This window comes from Primulina tabacum, chromosome 3 (genome assembly GCF_025594145.1).
Source record: "Primulina tabacum isolate GXHZ01 chromosome 3, ASM2559414v2, whole genome shotgun sequence".
Lineage (NCBI taxonomy): Eukaryota > Viridiplantae > Streptophyta > Magnoliopsida > Lamiales > Gesneriaceae > Primulina > Primulina tabacum.
In genome coordinates this window covers 5,865,255-5,882,976 of record NC_134552.1, presented here as the reverse complement: position 1 = coordinate 5,882,976, position 17,722 = coordinate 5,865,255, and the positions used below count along the sequence as shown (strand labels likewise).

General features: G+C 33.0%; 2 protein-coding genes and 1 pseudogene across 3 annotated transcripts; 1 reads left to right on the top strand and 2 right to left on the bottom strand.

The window, feature by feature from the left end:
• Positions 1 to 6,515: 6,515 nt before the first annotated feature.
• LOC142538871 (uncharacterized) lies at positions 6,516 to 7,989 on the top strand. 2 transcript variants are annotated; one of them, XM_075644168.1, is made up of 5 exons: positions 6,516 to 6,630; positions 6,828 to 6,923; positions 7,019 to 7,135; positions 7,220 to 7,293; positions 7,496 to 7,989. In XM_075644168.1, the coding sequence occupies exons 2-5, from the start codon at positions 6,837 to 6,839 to the stop codon at positions 7,560 to 7,562; spliced, it is 345 nt and encodes a 114-aa protein (XP_075500283.1). In that variant the 5' UTR covers positions 6,516 to 6,630; positions 6,828 to 6,836; the 3' UTR covers positions 7,563 to 7,989. The 2 variants fall into 2 exon arrangements, with proteins under 2 accessions (XP_075500283.1, XP_075500281.1); XM_075644166.1 differs by lacking the exon at positions 7,220 to 7,293.
• A 71-nt stretch (positions 7,990 to 8,060) lies between these two features.
• On the bottom strand, positions 8,061 to 11,316 carry LOC142539621 (uncharacterized; annotated as a pseudogene).
• A 2,237-nt stretch (positions 11,317 to 13,553) lies between these two features.
• On the bottom strand, positions 13,554 to 17,403 carry LOC142539620 (CDPK-related kinase 5-like). The gene is made up of 11 exons (XM_075645198.1): positions 16,549 to 17,403; positions 15,996 to 16,126; positions 15,814 to 15,855; positions 15,575 to 15,683; positions 15,362 to 15,440; positions 14,988 to 15,284; positions 14,801 to 14,910; positions 14,507 to 14,614; positions 14,367 to 14,429; positions 14,100 to 14,267; positions 13,554 to 14,002 (listed from the first exon to the last, which is right to left on the bottom strand). The coding sequence occupies exons 1-11, from the start codon at positions 17,113 to 17,115 to the stop codon at positions 13,862 to 13,864; spliced, it is 1,815 nt and encodes a 604-aa protein (XP_075501313.1). The 5' UTR covers positions 17,116 to 17,403; the 3' UTR covers positions 13,554 to 13,861.
• Between the last annotated feature and the right edge of the window lie 319 nt (positions 17,404 to 17,722).

Genomic DNA, 17,722 nt, shown 5'->3' with positions numbered 1-17,722 from the left:
GTGCAACTAAATTTATGGGGCTTGACATGGTTTGATTATCAGTTACGCATAATTTTGTACACATGATAGAATAAACATGTGATATATAAAATAAGGATAAGTTGATGATAAATAAGACGTAGGATATTATATTTAATGTTTGATATGATTTCAATAAAAGTGATTAAATTTATATATTAGATTGTAATGACAAAATTAACCTTATCATAATAAATTTATAATTTCAAAGTTGTTGCTTGAGTTCATATTTCTTAACTGTTCATGCACCGACAATGCTTACATGATTTCTTTTTTATTTTTACCTAATTTTATATATTATATAATATGATAATTGAGCCCTTAATTTTTTGAGTCAAGTCAAAAATAAATTTTTAAGGTTAATTGAGTGATATTAATATTTTTATTGAGATTTATATAAATTATTTATATAATTATCTTGAGTTTATTTATATATTTATCATATTATTATATAATATATAAAAATAAATAAAAATATTTATTTGATTTTAATTTCTACCAAAAAGTGAAATGATAGAAGGTTTATGATTTTTATATATTGAGGGCAATTAAGTCATTTGTGGTGTTTTTATCATTAGATTAAAATTATCACATATCATAAAAAGGATATTTTATCTCTATATAAAATTATTTATCACGGGCTCATGATACTATCATGAACTTTCTAAAAAGATACCAAACGTAGGATAAAAGATGATTATTTATCAATCCCTCTTTTATCTCATGTACCAAACTACACTTTAATATATATTGAATAAGTTTTTGAACAACACAGTGACTTACAAATCGCGATAGCCAGATGAGTTTAATTTTGTTTTTTTGTCACTTAGTTATCTTTTCATATTACTTGTTCAAACTCTGCGATGGATGCATGAAAAATCCCGAAACACCTATGTGGATACCCACTTATTAAATAAGCAACTTTTCACGTTTAATTAATATTACGTGTAGGTTTTTTTTTTAAAAAAAAAAATTAATATTACGTGTTATATGCCAAACTATCAATAAAGTACTTTTTTAGATGAATGAATTTTTTAGTTTAGTCCATAATATATTAATAATGTTTTTCTCTTATTCCAATTTCATTAAATTACGTAGATTTTTCATATTTTTATAAAAGTCGACATATATATTGATGATCCAAAAACTAACATTTATCCACATCATAGGAGGAGAAATACTTCAATCGTATCATAGTATAATCTATATTTATGCGCGAGAGAATTATATTTTAATTGAATGTTATTTTTTTTAATACAATATCTATTACTATTTGTTAAGTGAATAAATTTTGGTGTTGATGGTGAAATATTTTTTGCTTCACCCAAAACACCCATATTCCTTTTACACAAGTGAGACACTTAGATCGTCTCGCCCATGAATTCTATGCGGATCTCTGACATGTTTCAACTTTTGAAAATGTATTAATGCTTATGTCAAAAGTATTATTTTTTCATAGTATATATGGATAAAGTTGACCCGTCTCACGAACATAAATCCGGAAGACCAACTCTTACTTTTAAACTTCTTTTCCTATTTTAAAGGAGTAAAAATTAATAATTATTTTAAATTATTTAAAATAACTCACATATCATTTATTGTTTTATTTTATTTCAGCTTTCTCACGTATTTTTTTTTTACTTACTTTATGTCTTCAAAATGAAAATATGAATTACAATATAAATTTATATTATATCTACTATTTTTAACACACAAAGTGTTTTTAAATGCTGGTGTATTATTTAATAATCAATCACCTCAAAACATTTAGGTTATGGTCTATGGAGTACACGGGGATCATTATACTTGGAGTCATGTTTTTTAAGCAAGTTGTCGATGGATTTATGTGTGTAGTTCATTGAGTGGAATTTTTCAATTTTAATCATTCTCATCAAAGTACGGGCGTGACGTCAAAAAATGATCATTTGTAACTTGAAATTTTCGATGCAGCGCCGAACATTACAACATCACCGATTTTCAGGATGATGAGGGTTGAAATTGAAAATATAAGTTAGTGAACTGAAATATTAAATTATCTAATAATAAAATTAAAAATGAAAAATATGTACATTTTCAAAGAAAAAATATAATTTTGCAAAATTTATGACATGGACTATATGTCATGTCCCGGTCTAAAGGTCTTGTTTGACGTGAAGATTCTCATAAATTTTAAGTTTAATTAGCATCATTATGGTTACTTTAACAATTAGTATCATTGGAAAAATAGTGATTTAATGTTTAGTGTTTTGATATTTTTTTCGATACATTTAGTTCATGATTTATTACTATGTACACTTTTTGGTATTTTGAGAAAATTTAGTTCTGACATTACACACGTCAACACTACATCGACACGCCTACCAAAAGTCGAAAAATACATGTCTAAAACCAAATTGAATTACATAAAAAGTCAAAATTACAAATAAGCAAAATACAAAAAAAAAAAAATTACAGTTTTCCTTAAAAATAATAAAAGTTAGAGATATTTCTCACCAACTCCATGACTCCATTCGAGTAAAGTAGTAAAACATATGATGTTGGAATGAGCTTAGGTCCACCATGTTTTGTCTGACGGTATCCATAGTGCCTCAAACTACAGAAAATAGGGTTTATTGAATGAGACCGACATAATATTTTTAATAATTAATCTTGAAATTTTTAATTTTTTTCCTAAATTACGATTTTTCTCTAACAATTAATTTGTTCGTTGAAACTAAATTTTATCTAGTAACATTTTGGGTAATTAAATTTTATCTAGCTTCTTGGAAAAGTATATTCTATTGGATTTATTCCTTTCAAAATGCTATTGGATCAATAATTTCATACTTAAATGTGCTAGACATCAAGTCCAAAATTGAAAACATATGCCAAATAAATTAACAACTCATGCATACAAGAAAAAGTTGGCCGAACAATATGTGTGTACCATAATATATAAGAAAAATTGTGAATTTTAGTCCGTAAATTGACTTGTTTTTTGTTTTAGTATGTTATAACTTGTCAATATTTGATTTTCATATAATAACTTGGAATTTTTTTTATTTTGATCATTTTTTAGCTCGAAACCAAAAAACTCACCAAATATTGTTTATTTGGCATTTTTTTTTGTAGCAATAATAAACCTTTAGTATACAAATTAAAATAAATCTACATACAAACAAAGGGAAAAATAAAACAAAACGACATTCAATATTTCAAAATGAGAGAAAAATTTTGTTTAGATATATTTTAATGTATATTTATTCTCGTTGTATGAGCCATGTAAAAGAGCATCGATGTCAAATAAACAATAATATTTTGTTGATTGAGTGATTTCAGACCAAAAAAAGGAAAAAAACAATGTCAAGTTATTAGGTTTAGCTAAATGTTGGCGAGTAAAAAAAAAAAGAAAAGAAAAGAAAGAAAAGAAAAGAAGAGAAGACAAGTTCCATGAATAAAATCGTAAAAAAAAACGTGGACACTCAATCACGCTTTTAAAATTTGATGCGCTAGCGTCAACATAGGGATAAACAATCCCTCAAAGATCAAATCCCAATCCCAATTGTCTGCAATGGGTGGATGAACAAGTACAGACAGAAACGATGTCTTGTATTTATCACTGCTCGTTCTTCCCTTTATAACCTGTCAAACCAAAACAAAAGGTGTCCGGCACATACGAAGCATGCACTTCAGAATTTTGATGACCAAACACCAATTAAATATATCTTTGAGTAAAGAGAAATGATGATTTTTGCGTTCCAGTCAAACTTAAAAAATGAATCTGTTTTTTCATTGATAAATTGTGAGGAATTCGCTATATTCTCATTGCTTAACAATGCATACTTTTTAATTCCTTATATATCTACTGCACCAGCTCTAGCAACTGTCTGAGTAAAATACTCAAATAAATCCAACGCTTTCCTCTGCTTCAACTTCCCACATTCCCTCTTCCTTTTCTACTACATTCCGGAACTGTTATATTAAAATCTGTTTCTAATGGCTACAAAAGCAAGCCCGACTTTGGCATTTTTATCAGTTTCACTTCTTCTCATCATTGTGAGCCAAGAAATGATCATTAGTGTTAATGGAAGACATTTGAAGTGCAGGAAGTCATGTTCAAAGCCAGGACATAATGTTAAATCCCTGAAAAACAGAATGGTTGGAGATAATGGAGGTTCTTCCGTTGAGTTCGTCGAAAATTTTCGACCCACTGCTCCGGGGCATAGACCCGGTACAGGTCATTCGCTTCATGACTAGAAATTTTTGGCTTCTTATTTTTGCAAGAATTATAGATTGGTTGGCCTTGAGTTCTACATCTTTTCTCGGCTGGTCCCAGCGCGAACTATCATTGATGGTCGAGTTAGGGTATCCGTATCATATATTTTTAATATATCTCATGAATAATTTTCAGGTTATATATTTTCTCTCTACAAATAAATGATATTACAATGTTTTCACTAGAATTTTGAACTCGTGTGTCGCACGAGCTTGGTCGAATGGTTATTTATTACTGGAAATCAAATGTTCGCACGAATCACTGACTAGGTGCTTGCTTGTGAACTCTTTATAACAAGCGAATAAGTTTATTTTTTGATGTGTATTGGGTAAATTTCGGTTTTTTAATTTTGTGTTAGACTGATTTGTTATTTAAAATCTTTTTTTATTTTAATATTTTAAAAGCTCAAAAGATCTTCATAAATTTGCTATATCCCAAATATGATTTTAGAAAATTAAACGAATCTGATCTCAAAATATGTACAAGATATTTTTGCAAGAGTAACTTTTGGAGATGTAGATATAATTAAATAATTGGAAGTGAATGTGCGGCTTTTTTAGATGGAGAGAGGAAGGTCACATACTACATGTACGATATTCGATTTTTATATAATAATTTTTTTAAAATACATTACGCTTTGTAGAAGATTTTGATTTGAAAGTAGAGGTTTAATTTACTGAATAGTTTGAATTATAAATTTCAATTGTCAACCTACATTAGTTGTAATAGAATTTCTGTGTGTATACTATTAAATTGAAATCCTCTAAATTAAATCTAACAAAGCATTTTTTGTCTTGTAATTTTGTCATTTTGCGATTTTGGTTATCTAGGTTATCAAATTTTAATTTAGTATTTTTAACAATTTTAATAATTTTATCACGACAGAAAAGGGCTAAAATTGCAACAGAAAAAAGAAGATAGCAGACTAAAACTGAAACTTGACAATGTAGATGACCAAAATCGAAAAGAAGTAAATACAAGACCAAAAAATCATTTTCCCCTTAAAATTAACCAAAAATTATAGTGTTTAAAATTTATTTCAAATGATTCAATTTAAATGCACTAAAAAAAATAAAGCGTGTTAGCAACATTAAGTTGTCATTTGGGTTGTCACTTGGATGGTTGTATATTGTGACACCACTCACATCAATATAGTATTAGCAATGCATTGGTGCTACATCAATTGAAAAAATGATCAAAATTGCAATAATAATAAAAAAAAAAAACAAAGATAGCAGACTAAGATAGAAATTTTATAACATACGAGACTAAAATCGTAAAACGATAAACTTTCAAGACAAAATAACAAATTTTTCCTTTATATATAAAAAATAAAATTAATATTTTTTAAAATTGTAATAATATCTTAGTACAAGAATGACTGTTTTATTTATCTCGACAAGTTGGGAGAATTTTAGGTTTCTATCATCATTAAGTTATTTCCCAACAGAAATTGATCATCATTTATTAATTGATTTTGAACGAACAAAGAAATCTAAATCTTATGTTTAAAGTTTAAACCACTCATTGTCATCGGTTTGACTAGCTTCGAGTTTTAATTTCATCTTATATACCTCGTATATATATTAATAATAATAAAATAAGACAAAATATTATACTTTAGTAATGAATCACATAGTTTCAAAAAGTAATGAAACATATAATATGTATTTATTTAAATAAAAAAATTTAATATATCTCACCGGTATGGAGAATATATGGTTATGGTTCAATTCTTTTTCTAAAAAAACTTTTCAATTAAAAATAATTATTCTACTAGATTCTAAATTTCGATGTAATCATGCAAACAAGAATTAACAATATGATGCACCTTTGCCAACTCCTAGTAGTTAATCTGTCATTTTAATAGATTTTCAAGAACTGAATGTTTAATGAAGCATTTAAGTAATTAGGGTCCTAAAGCTACGTTTGAATGAGTGGAGTTGTACCCAAGAACCCAAGAATCCATACATAATATGAATATGTATGGTGTCAAATTAACCATGATTTTTCACATTTCAGAAAAAAGTTTAATCTTCCAAGAAGCCGAGTGGGTTTAAAACCCATGATATTTATAATATCTTCTTAATATTTTACCGATGTGTCGTGCTCGTGGACTATTGCCATCACTCTCTTTCGCCAGTCCCCCACACATGCTAAATCCTAAATGAAGACAGCCGACGTAGTAAAGCGTGTATACTTGTACGTAGGCGTGAGAGTGTATGTATATATATCTGAGTGTGTGCATCTGTCATCTTATGCTACAAATACAGTATGGTTCTTTTACTGCCTGAATAGAAGATCAGTTGGCAATCTTTTAAATTTCAAGAAAGCACCTCAATGCTTATGCTCAACAAGTGAGTATCTTTAATTCAGAACTTCTTCATTGCTGTCTAATTATGATTCATAGTTCAATGATGAGTAAACTTTTAACATGTGGTGCCAAAATGTGAAAATTTTTGTATTAAAACTAAAACTCGCAAGAAATGCATGGATAGAATATCCCATCAACTTTTTAGCGTGTGTAACTAGTGGTGTGTTTGAATCTTGATAGGAGAAGAAGATGGAACCAAAAGGATTCATATCTCATCTAGAGAAAATTATACGGAACCGGTCACAGAGAGAACGAAAATCAGCCTTGATCCAAGATGTAATGACATTCTGTCACAAACAAATGTCACATTCAGCATATAGTCTTTGGTTACATTCGTAGTGTAGTTCAGTTTTCGTCGTCGAATTTGACAGGTTGATGATCTAAAGAAGAAGCTGAGACATGAAGAGAATGTGCACAGGGCTTTGAAGAGAGCTCTCGATAGACCCCTGGGGACTCTACCTCCTATTTCTGCTCATCTCCCTCAATATGTAAGCAATATTTTACAATTTCATCAAGCTTAATGTGTTTCTTCATTGTGATACAATTAGTACATCATTAATTTTAAAAACCAGAAATATCGAAAAATTACAAACAAAGCTTCCGTCGGAACCTTGAGATCGTCCTTGTTGGATCCCCTGTTAGACAGGTACCCAACATCGACATAATTTCACCATCACTTGCTAAGAATCTCTATTAAAGAACCCCAACTGGTGGATTTTTCAATCTGTATGCGTAATATTTTTAAAGATCTACTTTCCCAATAAGTGTAATAAATAATCATACATCTAAAATTCTGGTTTCATTTCTCTGCTACAAATTTTGGTCTTATATGGTTTGTCAAATTTCAGATTATGGAACTTCTGGCTGAAGTTGCGGTATTGGAAGAAGAAGTCGTTCGACTTGAGGAACAAGTGAAGTTCAGACAACATCTGTGCAAGGAAAGTGTTCGCATGCCCTCAATAATGTGCGCAGAGGATTCATCATGCTTCTATCACGAATCATCCATTGCAACTCCAAAGCGAGGGCACTCGAGATCTTTATCACAAAACGATGTTAAGATCGGATCAGCCTTGGCATGGCCTCCACCTTCTCATTCTAGAAGAAGTGTTTCATATAAAAAGACGTGGCGCACATGGTTTCCTAAAGTATAGGCCAACAATTTGAACTATCTGAAGTATATGAACGTGTAAAAAAATTAGAAATGTTAGTGAAAATAAATAGAAATGTTAAAGACACATCCCATGTTAGATCCATGATTTGGCTTGTTGGGTATAATGAAAAGGTCTGTAGTACGAGTCAAGATCAATCTTAGTTGGAACGCAAACGAGGTCAGTCACTTTTCTTGAACGTTTTTTAAAAAATGTATATAATATTTTCAAAATATTTACCTAAATATAAATAAACTATTGTATCTTAATTCTCAAGTCTACGGCCAATTATATCATAAAGTATGACAAACGCCAATGTTTCTTTATCAACCATATTTTCATTCAACGCCTACAATTTTAAATTCCTGACATCATTAAAGCATTTTCAGTTTTCTATCTACAACACAGAAATATCAGCAACAAACACATTGAATATATACAATATATTCCCAGTTCCACATTTCGAGTTTCACGGTCTTAAAACAATCCAATCGGCATGTCCATTTTATCAACCATAACCTGCTCTTTATGGAGTAGCAGATGCCTATACTGCTATCTCCACCTGTTTGCCTCACGAGGCGATGAATAAAGTTGTGGGTGAACATTCTTTCTTCCAAGGACTTGGTCAAATCGCCTTGATTCCGGTACTTGAGTAAAGTGTGAGTAAGCATTGTACATGTGGCTCCCCTGGTTAAGTTCCCAAAGAGGGTTGATGGCAAAGTGATGTGGTCTTCTTTGAGAAATGCCGGGATTGAAGGCGTAGGAATCTTGACAATGATTGTTATTTGGTTGAAAGAAAGGTTCTCTATCTTGGTCTGATTGTTTCAGGCTTTTATGTCTCAAATGAGGTGTAGGATGCCTAAAATCTCTGGTGTGTGAGTTAAGTTCTTCAAATGGAGGAAAGTTTTGACGAGGGTAGTGTTTCTTTTTTCTAGAGAAGGTTTTTCTCGGCTCATATACACGATTCTTATTCACATGATTTGTCTCCTTTGTTCCAGATGGATGCAATTTACGGAAATGCTTACAACGTTTATTTCCTGGTTATCACCACATAACAAATCAAATTAACTTTCAAATAATAATGTATTACGAGATGCTATTCAAAGGAAAAGAAAGATAAACCTTCATGGGTGAGGGTTTTATTTGTCTTTATCTCCATTTTTCTCCTTCTCAAAGCCTTTATACTTCTGGCAGCAGCTCCTCTCATATGTTTTTCAGCAAGTATGTTTAATCTTTCTCCTTCATTCTTCCAACGCTGAAACGGCAATGTGAAAACAATGATTTTGCGAATGTCTAACAACAAAACCAGTCTGCTAGGTCAGACATTATTTCACCTGTCTAAAAGTCTTCATCTTGTAAAGATTGCGGCCCTTTACAAGTAAGGGGAAAGTGGAGCTAGTTTCTTGGTCCCTTTGCTCCACAACACTTCAACCTGGATTGTCAACAAGAATAAAAAGATTGAAGCATATATAATAATACAAACAGATCCACCAAGTTTTCTCCTGTTCGTGTTTAGTTATCTTTTTTGAATTTATTATGAACAATTCAGATCCAGATGCACAAAATCTATCTTACAGTAAAGGTATGTTGTTGCTTAGCTGCACCGTAGCTTTCCTTCACAATCCTCCCAACAACAGTCCTTCTACCAAGAACATTTCCATGTCTTCTCATTTTGTTGAAACTGTAAAAATATATATGATCGATCAAGAAGATAATACTAATGAATGAAACTATATAGCAAATAATGGTTAAGGAGCAGTAGTGATTGATGCCTCTCATATACTCTCTGATTAAACAAAACGACATCTCCCTTGCACACATCACCTACACCGAGAAAAGCCAAAGAGGTAAAACTGAAACTAAAAGAATGGAAAAGAGTAGGCTGAAATCAAACAACTTGTTAAGATAGAAAAAGAGTACCTGTGCAGTTGATAGTAAATGATGACCTGGGATAGAGAGCTTCACCATTGCCATCTTTCAACCTGTGACAAAAACTCCTCATTTCACGAGAAATAAACAAGAAAATGGTGCCATCACATCAGCATGTATTCACCCTACCAGCTATTTCACACTTCAACAAACCATAAGCACTATCTATTGAATTTCGCGGTAATCCTATCATAACCTGCATATGCAAACTAGGCATTTTGCACACACCTACACTTCATTTCCGGAGAATACCATGACTTGTTGTGAATTCAAATCGAGTGATACGAGTGCAGTTAGACTTCAAAAACTGTTACTAGAAAAAAGTGATCTTCAGATTAAGAAAAGATATGATAACAGATGCAACAAGAAATGAAGAGATGTACTAACTAGGGGCTCACTTAAAAATGTGAAAGGCAGGAATTAACTTTAAAACTTGCTTAGCTACTAAAAATTCCAATCATGGTTCACACTCTTGGCATGCCTTTGGTGTTCTTAATAGGATTCATCAGGAGGACAAGGCCGGGTATCAAGTTTTTTAAGTATGGCATTCATGGGATTCATTAGGTACTGGTTTGAGGTTGAAAAAGGAACGGTGATAATCCATTAATTTATGTTGTGGCCAAAGCCTTCAGCCACTTATCTCAAGGATGCTATATCCCTGCATTTCCTTTGCTCCAAAGTTTCTCTTTGACGAATAACTAAGACCCTTGATGGATGCCATTAATGAATCCTAGCATATCTATCAGGGGCAAACCAGCCTGATTCAGGTTCACACGGTTCTATGATTCTGTCCAATGCAAATAGGAAAAGAAACTGCATGCAAACATATATAGATCAGAATAATGAAATACAATAACTGACCTCCAGTGCTCCTGGATTCTCTCTATGCACTCTTCCTTTGTTCCCGAGAGCCTCAAACCATGCCTTCGAAGGTACACTTTACATTCAACAAGCTTTAGTTCTTGAAGATCAGCTCTTCCTGCAGAACATAGGGAAATAGTCTAACTGCATCCACGTGCGTAAACGTGTGCTACGCTAATTTACGAGCATTACAAACAATCCAAATTCATCTAATTCTAATCATGATAGATAAGATCATTACGAAAAAAAATGAACAATTTCACCGAAATATTAGTTGATCAATAATGCCCACAAGCTTGCACCTTGAAGAAACTTAATAATTTTGTTGCACGTCGATACTTCATCATCTTCATCGGCATGATCTTCATCCTCGTCCTCATTTTCCGAATAACTCCAGTTGCTCGCGTCATCGTCGTCGTCGTAATCATCATCAGTACTGAATCAAGAAACGAAAATCCAAGCGTAAGAAGAAAATAACAAACCCAATATAATGCATAGAGACGGCACATTCAAATAATTCAACGAAAATTGGTTAAATTTTGCTGAGGAAACTAAGTCGTTATAAGTTAAAATACCAAGAATCCGATGAGAACTCCTCAATCACAGACTCCGATTCCTCAGAAGATGAAGATATCTCAACAAATGCACGTTTCTTGGATTTCCTGCCCGCCATTTGAATTCGAATGGAACTGGGATATCGATGAATCGCCGTCAATTTCCAAGGGTTTTAAATTTGGGGTTCCCTGAAAAATGGAGAATTCAACGGATGATAAAACATAAATAAATTATATTTTAAAATTTTAAAAATGCAGGGAAAATATTTTTTTTAGAAACAAATTTATTGTTATTTTTTTAAATTTCCCATTTGTCACGAGATGCTTTGTTAAAAATATTTCTAATATTATGCAATTAATAATAAATATATATAGAGAATTTGAGGATTCTAACCCACTTTAAAACAATATTTTTAAAAACAACCTCGTTTATCAAATAATTTACAATACAACCTTTCATAATTTAAAATTCCTAAAATATTATTTTCAAAACATTTTGTTCATCCAAATTCCATCATTACAACTTCATAAATTAAACATTCCATGTGAAGTCTTTCCTTTTCTAGCATTAATAAAAAAAATATTAGAATAATTAAATTCATAAACACTTTTTATGTGATGATTTTTATAATTTTATTATTTTCAAACGTAATTAGAGTAAGGGGAACTTGGCATTCAGCCACTGATATAACTTATGATTCAGTTTCGATGTCGGAAAAGTTTGTTTGAATTGTCTGACCTCACATGTTTGTATAATTCAGTTTTACGGTATTTTTTTTGTTCAAATAGTTACATATTATTGAAATTATGACACAAATTTATGTGTTTCGAATAACAATAAATTCTAATTTGGTATATTAATTATGCCATACGTGAATCATAAAAACTAAAACAATAAATATATTTACAGATCGTTGAGATTATAGCACAAAAATAAAAATTTTAAGTATCAACATAATCGAATTTGATATATAATTATAATTTTATGTATGAAATGTTAACAAATTTTTTGTTAATAAGGTACGTGTTGTTGGAAAAAAAAAATTAATATATGTATTTTATATACCAAATGACTTAAATTGAGTGTTAATCAATTTAAATTGAGTGTATAATATAATCTTTGGATTTCTAAGTTTAGGGAGTTGAAATTTTAAAAACATGTCGGATCATGAAGTTAAAATTATGTTTTCTGAGAAGAATACTGAATAATAACTTATGTTTAAACTTAGATACTGAATCTCATAAATTAACCCTCAGAGCATGGGATACTAACTTTTCGACATAAAATTATTTTTAAATTTAATTTATAATACATTATTTTATTTCAAAATAATTTTTGTATATTAATAAAAATAATTTAGAAAATTATAAATTTCGATCATTTGAATATAAATTATAATTTACTGGTAATAATCAACGAATTAATCCATTTGTGATATTGTTCGTTTTGGTCTATGACTTTACGGATTTAAAACGCGTCACAACATGCGATGTCTGCACACTAACTTGGTACTAAATATAATGGTCTGATCCACTTGTGATATTGTTAGGATCAAACACTTACCATTAGGCCAAAAACTATAGCTGTTAGCCAAGGCGCAACTTTATTTTCTTATATTTATGGCAGCGCAGAGTGTACCTACTTGCGTGCTAATGGGTCGGGCTATTAAGCCCATGAGTCCGGGGAGGTGCGTGTTTATCTGCTAATGATATTGTCTTATATCTCTTAAAGATCAGTCTTTCATTTTCCCTATTATCAGTCATGTCACCATCAGAGATGGTATTACATTTTAAGATCTGATGTCACTTTTTTACGGCCCACTTAGCCAACCAGATCAAGCGGCACAACGTCAGAAGCTTGACGTATGAGAACTTCCAAGGAGGTCACGCATCTAGTACCACTCTCATTCATGCACGCTTAACCCAACATTAACCCCACCAAAAAGTATAGAAATATGCTTCTTGGGAGACTTGAACCCATGACCTCGCTCTGATACCAATTGTTAGGATCAAACAATTATCACTATTCCAAAAGTTATAGTTGTTAGCCAAGACGCAACTTTATTTCCTTATACTTGTGACAGCGCAGAGTGCATCTACTTAGGTGCTAATGAATCGAGCTGTTAATCCCATGAGTTCGGGGAGGTGCGTGTCTGTCTATTGATGGTGTTTCATATCCCTTAAAGAACAGTCTTATCTTTCCCTACCGTAGGTCATGTCCCTATCAGAGAAAATATTATCCGTTAAGATCTGATATCACTCTTTTATGATCTACTTAGCCAACCAGATCAAGCGACGGAATGTCGGCAGATTAACACATGAGAACTTCCCAATAGATCACCTGTCCCTATACTACTCTCACTCATGTATGCTTAACCCAACACATATTTTTGAATCGTAGATTCTGGATAAGGTTGTTGATTTCAAGTATATTTCATTCACAACGAGAAATTTCACGGCTGCAATAAATTGCATACGTATTTACTGTATACAACCGGTTACATAAAGGCTAGTTTTTTACTCGTGTAGCAGCCCTGTTCGTTCATTACTTGAACGTGATATGACGTCAAAAACATTAAAACCAATGAATCTCGAATAAGAGATCAAAAAATAAAAATAAAAACTCGGATGAATCATCTCGGGTGGATCTTTCGTGCTTTCACAAAGATAATTAGGCAAGACCAATTCGAGGGTTCGGGTGATTGTAATGTACTGGAAAGTGTTAATGAACTGTAGCGAAGGATCGCCTAGAAACACCGTGTAACAGCTTGACAAATCCGAGGAAACTCAGCTTTCCATCTGTGTCTCTTATCCAGTCATGGAGGACAGAATGAACTGGAACTGAAGGGCTAAGCCCAAGTTCCTGAAACAAATTTTCAAAAGTTAATTCCTCGATCATGATACTCCGGTTACCATCCTGAAATCATCTTTGCAATTGGGTTTTTTGAAGTTTTTTTTACCGAAGCTAGTTCCTCGATCATGATACTCCGGTTACCATCCTTCTCGAAGAGTTGATACGCGCAATGAGCATGTAGTTCCCAACTTTCACGGGCTTCTAACTGATGCACACTCAAAGCAGCAGTGCAGAACTCTTCGAAATCCATCTTTCTATATTGAAGGGCATTCAGCTGACATAACAGGAAAAAGATATCGATTATAAAACAAACAAAAGTGGAGCTAAAAATAAAGATATATTGGGATGTTATAAATAGGAATAAGAAGCAAACCGAAACAAGAAGATCGAATACGCGTGATTCGTTCATGGCATCAGTTGCGTTTTTCTTCAAGGCCTGATCGAAGTACAGAAGCTGGGATTATATGTAATTGGTATCAAGTTATAGGTTATTACATCATGCAAAAAACCAACCGCTTGGATATTGTCTAAACTTATAGTCCCATTTTTGTTTGGTTCCAATAGCTCAAATTGCTCTTTCAGGTAGAACAGTTCATCAGCCGTCAATGTTTTAGATAAAGCCTGCAAAAATTCCAGTCAAGAGATTAGAGAAAAAACGCAAAGTGGAGAGTCGGTAGGCAAAAAGGTGTACGACCCAATATGCATGTCGACTGAGTCGATATTAATTAACAGAGCGAGAGGATGCAGAAAATGAAATGAAAAAAGCAATATTTGTTGAGTTACTTGGCAATAATTTCATATACTCACCCTTAGAGCAGCTTTCCGGAGGGGAGACGAACGCAGGTAAGCCTTCATAAGTTTAAGTATTAATATATCCAAAGGCGTTTTTAAGTCAGTATCTCTGATCCATGGATGACCTGAAGTGAGAAAAACTTGTAAGTGGCACCATATCATAAAATCACATTCTTTTGATTCCGCGAGACAAAATACTTACACAAAGCTTGAGCAGCACTCATTCTCTTCCTCGGATCCTTAGTTAGCATGCGTTTGACGAAGTTTTTTGCCTCAGAAGAAAGAGTTGGCCAAGGGGGTTCTTCATAAGTCGGTTCAGCTTTTACAACAGCACGGAAAATAGCAGACTCGGTTCGAGCCCAAAATGGGCGGCTCCCACATAACAATATGTAAGCTATCACACCTATACTCCAAACGTCAGCTTCAGTACTATAGGCTCTATGTAAAACCTCGGGTGCTACATAATATGCACTACCAACAATGTCATTGAGCCTTTCGTCTGCAAAAAATTCAATAAAATCCATATCATTTGCCCCGTTTGTATATCTATCTAAGGTATGAAACTTACAAACAAACCTGGCTTCACGAAATCTGATAATCCAAAGTCTATAGCCTTCAAGATCGAGTTTTCGTCCTTGGATGAAAACAAGAAGTTCTGATCCAGAGACAAGCTATAGTTAAACATACTAGCAACTGACAGTGAATGCAAAATCTTCTTTAATGAATAATCTCGAATGACAAGGACCCAACAATAATTATCTAGTTTAGGTCGAGCATCAGAATAAATACCTCAGGTTTAAGATCACGGTGCACCACCCCTTGGAAATGGCAGAATGCTACGAAACTTAGTATTTGCTTCATCACAGCCTTTGCATCATTTTCCTCGTACTTCCCACCCCTATGACATGGAGAATTTATTTTTTGATCTTAGTTATATACTATGTGAAATCAACTATTCATTAGAAATAAAACCAATTATTTCGTTTATTAAGTTTGTAATGAAGCTATATTTAAGGACCACAAATTACCTCGAAAGGATTCTATCTAGAAGCTCGCCTCCTTCACATAACCTGAGAGAGATATCAAACACAATTGAGCGACCTCTTATCAGAGATACTCAACGACATCGTGAAGAAGCCAATAAAGATTCGGAGTCGATCTATGCTAGGAATTCAAGAGCCAAGACTCAGATCAAGAAATCAAAGCTTACTCCATAACTATGTAGACATTGTCATGGTCTTCATATGCATCATAAAATTGTATTAGGTTGCTATGACCCGTCAAAGCTCTTAATATTTTCACCTCCTTTCTTACATCTTCAATAGCTATAGCACTGGTCATCTGGAAGTAAAAGTGAATATTAAAACTTAGGAAAAAAAATGACAGAATTACAGAATATATATAGGAGTACAAAAAAAATTACACATCTTTGAGCAACAGAACGATGATCTTGCATCATAATGTCAACTAAAGGAAAAAAAAACGAGCCTTTTCACAATTCACGTTCAAAATTCCATGGTTAACAAGAAATAGTTTTCAGTCTCTATGTGACTCATTTTTCGTGTTCGAATTCGAGCTTGAAATTTTAAAGCTGGTAAAACGAACTGTTTGGCTTGCAAAACGCACAACTGCAAATGGCCGCATATCTCCCCAACCTTAACACTACGTACAGCCCAGAAACCAGTAGACTCCATCAAAATTCAAATGCAAATCACTTAAACTCAAACAACAAGAAACTGCAATACCAAAACAAATTTCCACACCTTAGCTTTAGGTATGACCTTAACAGCAATCTCCTCCCCTTTAAGATCTCCTTTTTTTAATTTAGCTCTACAAGTATACCCAAAATGCCCTCTCCCCACCTCCTCTCCCATCTCATACTTGTCGTAAAATTTCTTAGCAAATCCGAAGCTCTTATCCAGACTCATTTCTTCCACTTCCTTCCCGTCCGGAACCGCCTCGCCGTTATGCTTCACGGTGCCGTGCCGCCGCGCGAGCACCGCCCTGATATGCTTCGCCGGAGACGGCGGATGGAACGGTCTCTTAAAAAACCTCCTCGGAGTGCCGCCCTCCTGCGCCGGAGATCTCGCCGGGGACTTCTTCGAGAACAAATAGTGAGCTGGACTTGGGCTATAGAACAGGAAAAACGGCGACTTTTTTCCAGCTTCCTTGTCCTCAATTTTCTTTTCCACGAACTCAACAGAATCTCCGGCATTATTATTTGCCGCAATTGGGTTATCCTTGACTGGAATGACGACGGGACTGATTCCATCTGGTGACTGAAAATTGGGCTCTTGGGAAAACTTTGGCTTCGAAGTACAGACACCCATTTCGCCAAAAATAAATAAAAATATTAACTTCACACTTCCAGTTCACAATTCTCCTCCAAGAACGCAAAATTTTGCAGCTTATAAAACACCCTTTAATTCAAAGATTTGAAAACAAATTTCTCAGTAACAATAACAATAAAAGTTTTGTCTGTTTACTTTGATTACTTTGTTGCCACTGATAATTGAGACAGGATAGAGGAACCGGGGGATGAAAGGATCTGTGGAGAAGGTGCTGAAAAGAAAACGACGACGATGATTTTTCAATGAAAAATAAATAAATTTAAATATTATTAATATGGTCATGAGAGGAGTATTGGTGAAATAAATTAAAGAAACATTAATGTAGGGCAGGATGGTCAAGGCTGTATGCTGACGTCCACGTGGCAATATGGGATTGGGTGATTAAATTAACAAAAGTTCAATTTTAATTTTTTTGGGATCAGATGACGCGAGAATATTTTATTTTATGGATATTGTCGCCCCATTTAGATATTTCTACTCTGTGCAGTCTCTTGATACGAGAATTCTACCGATATTTACAATAATAAATAATATACTTGACATAAAAAATAATATTTTTTCATAGATGACCGAAATAAGATATTCA

What these genes read in the sequence shown, in the direction of transcription:
- LOC142539620 (XM_075645198.1), bottom strand. Translation starts at nt 17,115, where the DNA reads ATGGGTGTCTGTACTTCGAAGCCAAAGTTTTCCCAAGAGCCCAATTTT. An exon ending in GAGTGCTGCTCAAGCTTTGT is followed by an intron (nt 14,911 to 14,987) that starts GTAAGTATTTTG and finishes TTCTCACTTCAG; the next exon opens with GTCATCCATGGATCAGAGAT. An exon ending in TATTCGATCTTCTTGTTTCG is followed by an intron (nt 14,268 to 14,366) that starts GTTTGCTTCTTA and finishes CTGTTATGTCAG; the next exon opens with CTGAATGCCCTTCAATATAG.
- LOC142538871 (XM_075644166.1), top strand. Translation starts at nt 6,837, where the DNA reads ATGGAACCAAAAGGATTCATATCTCATCTAGAGAAAATTATACGGAAC. An exon ending in AATCAGCCTTGATCCAAGAT is followed by an intron (nt 6,924 to 7,018) that starts GTAATGACATTC and finishes CGAATTTGACAG; the next exon opens with GTTGATGATCTAAAGAAGAA. An exon ending in CTGCTCATCTCCCTCAATAT is followed by an intron (nt 7,136 to 7,495) that starts GTAAGCAATATT and finishes GTCAAATTTCAG; the next exon opens with ATTATGGAACTTCTGGCTGA.